The sequence below is a fragment of the Microtus ochrogaster genome, unplaced genomic scaffold (genome assembly GCF_000317375.1).
Source record: "Microtus ochrogaster isolate Prairie Vole_2 unplaced genomic scaffold, MicOch1.0 UNK27, whole genome shotgun sequence".
Classification (NCBI taxonomy): Eukaryota; Metazoa; Chordata; class Mammalia; order Rodentia; family Cricetidae; genus Microtus; species Microtus ochrogaster.
The window spans coordinates 2,827,842-2,835,334 of record NW_004949125.1 but is presented as its reverse complement, the minus strand read 5'-3'; the positions used below and the strand labels follow the sequence as shown (position 1 = coordinate 2,835,334).

Genomic DNA, 7,493 nt, shown 5'->3' with positions numbered 1-7,493 from the left:
AGCTGTCTTGGAACTAGCTTTGAAGACTAGGGTGGCCTCTAACTCACAGAGATCTACCTGCCTCTGCCTCCTGAGTGTGGGGATTAAAGGCATGTACCACCACCACTCTGCCTGAATTAAATTGTTTTTAAAAAGGAAATAAGGCTAGCAAGATGACCTTGTGGGTAAAGGCATGTGCTGATCAAAGCCTGGGGACCTGAGTTTGACTCCCAGAACCCATGTGAAGGCATATGGAAAGAACTGGCTTCACAAAGTTGTCTTTTGACACATGCCCCCCCCCATGTGTAGCATTTTAAAGTAATTTTTAAGAGAGATACTCTTAAGTTCCTGCTATTTCACTTAGCACCCCATCCTAGCAGACATTCCCTGATGTGGAATTTCCCTCTTTATGCTGTAAATATGATTCTTTATCATTGGTTAGTAAATAAGTGGCTTTGGGCCTGTTACAGTGCAGAATAGGGCAAGGTAGAAATTGCAGGCAGATGGAGGAGAGGATAGGCAGAGTCAGGGAGACGCCATGTAGCCACTGGAGGAGAAAGACACCAGCATAACACTTGTAAAATATAATAGAAATGGGTTAATTTAAGATATAAGAGCTAGCTAAAAATACATTTAAGCTATTGGCCAAACAGTATTGCAGTTGTTACAGTTTCTGTGTGATTATTTAGGGTCTGGGTGGCTGAGAAATGAAGAAGCATCCTCTGCCTACAGAATGACAATTTCCGTCTTTATGGTGTAAATATGCTTTAATTACCGTTGGTTATTAAAGAAGTTGCTTTGGACTGATGACAGCGAGAATAGGGCAAGGTGGCGAATTCCAAGCAGAGATTGAAGGGAAAATAAGGCAGAGTCAAAGAGATGCCAGGTACCCGCCAGAGGAGAAAGATGCCCACACCCCAGTACTGCTAAACCATGAGCCTCGTGGTAAAATATAAAATGAAAAAATTGGTTAATTTAAGATATAAGAGCTAGTTAGCAATATGCCTAAGAGATTGGCCAAGCAGTTTTTTAATTAATACAGTTTCTATGTGGTTAATTCGGGTCTGGGCAGCCAGGAGCAATCAAGCAGCCTCTGCCTACAATCCACAGAGGTCTTCCTCTTTGCTTTTTAAAACTTTAGCCTGTAACATTGTTTGATGAGGGTCAAGGCTTGTTTCTAGGGTTTGCTGTTTGTAAATATGTTTGTGTAAATATGTCAGCTCATATTTATACCTAAGAGCATCTTGGAGACAATTTCCTGAGCATGACTTTGATAGCATATAGCTTTAATCCTAGCACTTGGGAAGCAAGGGCAGGCAGATCTTCATGAGTTCGAGGCCAGCCTGGGCTATATAGTGTGTCTCTGTCACAAAAGTTTTGGGCAGACATTGTGGCTCATGCCTTTAATCCCAGCACTTGAAGTGGGGGAGGAGGCAAGCTGATTTTTGAGTTTGAGGCCAGCCTGATTTACAGAGTGAGTTTTAAGTCAGGCCAGTACTACATAGATAGATCCTACCTCAAAAAACAATCAAACAATTTTTTTTCCACTGTTGAGTTCACACCACGTGCTTCCTTCATAATCAGCCATTTTACATCTTCTGCAGCAATACATGGTGCTGGTTGGTTCCCAACTTGACCAGCAAATCGTGTTATCAGACTTGGTTTTGGCACCTTTAGCTTCCTGTTTGTTCTTGCTGTTATCCCAGAGTGTTTTGTGTTGATCTGTTCCTTGTTCATTCTGCAGATTTATCCTTTGGTAACCTTTTCAACTACTAAACCATGTTAACTGAAGGGATACCTATTAATAATGTGTATAAATTGAAATCTATGCTTGTGCCTTATAATCTCCTTTCTACATCTGAATGTTTGATTCTTTTGTTCCTCAGCACGAAGACTTTTTGCTTGCTCTTCAGATGAATGAAGAACAATATCAAAAGGTATTTTTAAATCTCAACAAGTTCATTTATTCTGGGTGTATTCATTGGGCTTTTCAAAGCAAACTTTTTTTTTTTTTTTTTTTTTCGAGACAGGGTTTCTCTGTGGTTTTGGAGCCTGTCCTGGAACTAGCTCTGTAGACCAGGCTGGTCTCGAACTCAGAGATCCGCCTGCCTCTGCCTCCCGCAAACTTTTTTTTTTATAACCTCCTCTTGACTTGTGAATTTGCAGTTGACTTAAGTCACAGTCAGTATAACAGCTAGTGGATGTTATCATAATACAAGACCAAAACAGAACTGGAAGGAGATAGATATGTTCCCAAAGAGCCTGAACAGAAATTTACTAGACAGTTGCCAGAAGGGACGGTTCTACATTCCTACACTCAGATTCCCTGTGTGTAGCCTTGGGCCAGGGTTTTGTGCTATATTTGCCAACTTGCTTATTGGCATGGCTGAGAGCAGGCTGCTGACTGAATCTATCTCCTCAATGAGCAGTGGCATCACATCTCTGCATGTACTTAAGGATGCGACTTTATTTTCCTTAGTCCTTTAACCAAAAGCTAGGGCCAGCTGATGGTCTCTTTGCATCCTGTCTTCTGACAAGAGGAACAAATCCAGCATTAGACAGCTTCTTGAGTAATGTGCCATGCCCTTAGCCCTTTTATAGTCACGGCAGCATCTGTTGCAGCAGTTGCTTGCTTTGGTATCGTGTCATACTGACAGTCTCAATTGGATTTATGTTTTTTTGTTTACCTACTTTTTGAGACAAGGTCTCACTCCATAGCCCTGGTTGACCTCAAACTCTAATTTCTCCTTTCTTAGTGTCTTAAGAATTGTGTGTGTGTATGTGTGTATATATATATATTGTCATGATACCAGCTTCTGTGCTAGGGTTAGATAGCAAAAAAAGTTCACTGTTATTTGGTGTCACCTCATTGTGAATCTGTTTCACAGTTCTTGAATGGCGTATGGGGGTGTTCATGTGTATCTTTTTTGGCTTTCAGGATGGACAGCTGATTGAGTGTCGCTGCTGCTATGGGGAATTTCCATTTGAGGAGCTGACACAATGTGCTGATGCTCACTTGTTCTGCAAAGAATGCCTCATCAGATATGCCCAAGAGGCAGTATTCGGGTCTGGAAAGGTAAGAAGTATGTCATGCACATAAATATGAAAGATGACTGTGCTTATAAACAGGTATACTTGTGTGGGGAGGAAAATTCTGATGATAGGTGATGTGTTGGTTCTGACTCCTTCATGCCCTGTGTCTAGCTCCACAGGGCCTCCTGCTTCAGCGCTCACTTTCCTGGTCACAATTAGATAAAGCGTGAACTCAGGAAGAGTTTATTTTTTGAGCATATGAAAGTGTAGTAATATATTTTTACATAAAGATTTTGTAGTTCATTTAAAAAGTCGTAATAGATGTAAGATCATATTTCTCTTTCCAAAGTCCTTTTCATTTAACACCAACAACTAGTATTAAGAGGTGTTGCATATTGTTTTATATCTTTTTCAGCACTCATACCAAAGTGATATTGAGCCAAGTGGCTCAGGTCTGTAATTTTAGCTACATCGAAGGCTGAGGCAGAAGGATCACAGATTCAAAGATAGCCTGAACAAGTTAGTTGATATCCTGTCTCAAAGTTGTTTTTTTTTTTTTTTTAAATAGGACTGGGGACCTGGGGCTATAAGACCTTATAGACCTAGCAGTTAGGGTGCTTGCCTAACATGTGTAAGACCCCAGGTTCCTTCCCTAGTTCGGACAGGGTAAGGCAAAGAGGGAGAGGGGAAAGAGAAGAAGACAGAGAAGAAATTAACATCGTGATCTAAAACGTGGACTTGGACTTTTATTTTTAAGGATTGTCATATGCATGTACTATATTTACATCAGACACACTCCAACCATCCATTGTCTCCTGTGACTACCATCCTTACATTTTTGGTCTCTTAACTTTTGGTTTTTCTTTTTTATTTTTTTTTAAATATTTATTTATTATGTATACAATATTCTGTCTGTATGTCTGAACCAGACCTCATTACAGATGGTTGTGAGCCACCATGTGGTTGCTGGGAATTGAACTCAGGACCTTTGGAAGAGCAGGCAATGCTCTTAACCACTGAGCCATCTCTCCAGCCCCCAACTTTTGGTTTTTCAAGACAGGGTTTCTCTCTGTAGCCCTGACTGACCTAGAACTCACTATGTCAGCAGGTTTGCCTCAAACTCAGAGATCTGCCTGCTTCTGTCTCCTGAGTGCTGGGATTAAAGGTGTGTTCCACCAACACCCATGCAGCCTCGTATTCTTTAATTTGAGAGAAGAGAGAAAAAGAATAAACACATATAACCTGCTGAGTTATTTTAGTGTTATATGTGTGTTTAAGGGGTTCATCCCTAGAGAAGTCGGATTCTCCCTCCATCAGCACCATTTATCACCTGAATGTCTTCATTTTAGGTGTTACCTTAAGAGATTTCTCCCATCTGTGTTGACATGTAGAAATTTTGTGGGTACAGTCTCCCCATAAAATTTAGAAGAGATTTTCTTGTAGCCTACATCCTGGTCCTCTGGCTCTTAGAACCTTTCCATACCTTCTGTGATGTTCCTTTGGCCTTAGATGTAGGCTAGCTTGATGGAGGATCAGAGCTATACTTACAGTACAGGGATTAGTATTTAGAATGTAATTTGAAACTATACTGGCTCAGTGAAACTAAGGGTAGTAGGTTTTCCTTAATGGCCTTACAGCCATGGGTAGTAGACTAGATTTACAGTATCAGAGATGAATTCCCTCCTATTAAACTGGCCTTAAGTCCAATGGCTGTTGGTTACCCTTAGGATATAAATGCCTCCGCTGCTTATACTTGAGGTTTATGCAAAGGTTGTTGTAAAGCTCCAGATCAGCAGACTGATCGGGAGACAGACAGACCTACCTAGTATAAGAGCTCTGTCCCTAACTAGGATGCACCACCCTCCTAGCAAGGGGGAGGGAGGGATTGCAGAGTTTTTCTGTAGCTTTGGAACCTGTCCTGGAACTAGCTCTTATAAATGAGGCTGGCCTTGAACTCAGAAATCCCCCTGCCTCTGCCTCCCAAGTGCTGGGATTAAAGTGCCACCAATGCCCTGCAGGGTTGGAGTTTTATTCCCCTTCCTGTAAGCCTCCAGTATTGAGCATCCAGAAGTTCTCTAGACCCTGTCCTTTAAGTTTTTATAGAGACTTTATTGCATTGATAGGATTGAAGTATGGACAGCCTGTGAAAATGGCATCAGAGTTTGATAGACTAAAGAAACTCAGTGAGACTGTATGTTCAGATTTTTCCTGGGCTCTCTGTACCAATCCTGTAGATATGGAGTATTATGACCCCTTCTTGAGGTCACACTCGACCGTGAACATTCCCTCCTTTATGTTGATTTCCATCCATAAAATCAGAATAGAAGCCCAAACTATTCCCTCACCATTTCTTACCTAGTTACCACCTTTCCTGTCCCCTTCCAAGAAGCAGCTTACTTCAGACACTATAACCAGCCTCATCTGCCAGCTGAACCATGTCACCTTAGCTATTGGTGTTCAGTCTTTATAGATTGTAGTTTGGACTGCTGAAGGTAGTTACTAGCATTGAGGAGAGCCCTTATGTGCTTGTTAATGCTTCCTGGTTTAAAGAATGATTTCTCAGAGAACAGGAGGACTTTGCTACAACTGTGTCCTTGCCACCACTGTCCCTTAGCTTTAGTTATTCTGAATCCCTGGTTAACTTTTTTTTTCTTGCCTGCTTACTTTATTCTAGTCAGAACTCAGTTGCATGGAAGGCAGCTGCACATGTTCCTTCCCAACCAGTGAACTGGAGAAGGTGCTTCCCCAGACCATTCTGTTCAAATACTATGAACGGAAAGCTGAAGAGGAAGTCGCTGCAGCCTATGCTGATGAACTTGTTCGGTGAGTTCTGAGAGTCTACTGATTCACCAAATTTAAAAAAAGTAAAGTCTGCTGGAGCATTGATCAGATAAGAAGATTCGGTGGTGTAGCTGGTTTGTCTGGGTTTTATGGCACTTCTTGCTGAGAAATGAAATAATTGACTTAGTTTTATAACGAAAGCATCTATCAATAGACTCTATGTACCTTATTTACTACTCAATCTTCCAGACTGTAGCTAAGTCACTGTATCCTGATTGGGAGGAAAAGTAATGGTTACAAAGAATTCTTGAAAGCTTGTGGTGTTTGGTTGACAGTAAATTTGAACACTGGGATGGTGCCTGTATTTCCTGGTAAGTCCAAGTAAAGGAAGAAGCTCAGTCTATGTTAGAATGGAAACTAAAGGAGTACACAGCACTGTCTGTTTTACTTAACACTCCATTTGATAACACAGTCCCATGAAGCCTACTTTAACCAACTTGAGTGATCTTCCTGTCCTGTTTATTTCAGATGCCCCTCATGTAGCTTCCCTGCTCTGTTGGACAGCGATGTGAAGAGGTTCAGCTGTCCTAATCCTCGCTGCCGAAAGGTAAGGAACACAGTTTTTTCCTGACACATTGCTTGAATTTTGGTGCTTTGCATTATCCCTATGACGTATATAGTTTATGGTCTGTCTGCATGCTGATGCATGAGAACAGTTTGCCTGGTCCTTTTCATGAAGTCACTGAAGATCTAGTCAGCATTGTTAGAGATGAGATTACTTGTGGGATTCCAGTTTTCAAAGCTCAGGATCTCTTTTCTGTGTTATTTTATAAAGACAGGTACTCTGACACAACACGTGAGGGGTTTTTTCTTTTGCTTAGTTGTATTTCTTGCTTGCTCTTTTCCCTATTCTGTGTTCAAATGCAGCACATACACAGATATACTTCCTACCAGTTTCAAAGTCCAAGTGTCACTTTTTGATTAAGGAGCTAAACACTGTGTTAGCATCTCTGTCTTATCTGGTAGATTTTCACGTGACTCTTTGAAAATAATCAGCCATTTTAGGTGAGCAGAGCTATGCAGTCACCTCACTACTGAAAGTCCTTTAATAAGGCTTCTACTCTATAAAAATGTACTAAAATTTACCAGCTATTTATAAACCACTTAGGGGTTTTAGTTAGTGGACATTGCCTTCCCTCTAAACAGATGTGTATTTCTGTGTGAAAGTTTTATGTATTCTTATAGTTGATGTAACCATTTTGTAAGTTGTCCCTACTTCAGTTTGTTGTGTATGAATTGTTCTCTCGCAATTCTGGCCTCTTGGAATAGGAAGGCACAGTAAGATGTCCCTGTGGGTATCTGGTGTGTCAGTGTTGTGCTTTCCTGTCCCTTTAAGGGACAAGCCACGCCCATTCCCCTCCCCATTCGCTGAGGCAGGCTGATCTTCAGCTTCCGGGCTGAGCTCGCTCTCTTTTTCATCTTCCTCTCGCTCTCTTTTTCATCTTCCTCTCGGAGAGGTAGCTTCTCTTCTGCCTCTCTCTCCACTTTTCTGCTTCCCCCTTCTCTGTCTCTCTCTCTCTGTCTCTGTCTCTCTCTCTCTGTCTGTCTCTCTCTCTCTCACCCCTTCACCCTTCCTCCTCCATAACTCCCTGAATAAACATTCAACCTCACCCTGCATGTCGTGTCTATCCATGTTTCTG

At 41.5% G+C, this 7,493-nt stretch overlaps 1 protein-coding gene across 3 annotated transcripts in view; it reads left to right on the top strand.

Annotated features, from left to right (window-relative positions):
• Positions 1 to 7,493, top strand: part of Rnf216 (ring finger protein 216) — a 120,044-nt gene that overhangs the window by 42,660 nt on the left and 69,891 nt on the right. For all 3 annotated transcript variants that reach the window (XM_005368004.2, XM_026789728.1, XM_013354088.2), the window contains 4 exons: positions 1,866 to 1,916; positions 2,918 to 3,055; positions 5,687 to 5,835; positions 6,322 to 6,400. In XM_005368004.2, the coding sequence (XP_005368061.1) occupies positions 1,866 to 1,916; positions 2,918 to 3,055; positions 5,687 to 5,835; positions 6,322 to 6,400 (417 nt within the window). The remainder of the gene's footprint in view (positions 1 to 1,865; positions 1,917 to 2,917; positions 3,056 to 5,686; positions 5,836 to 6,321; positions 6,401 to 7,493) is intronic.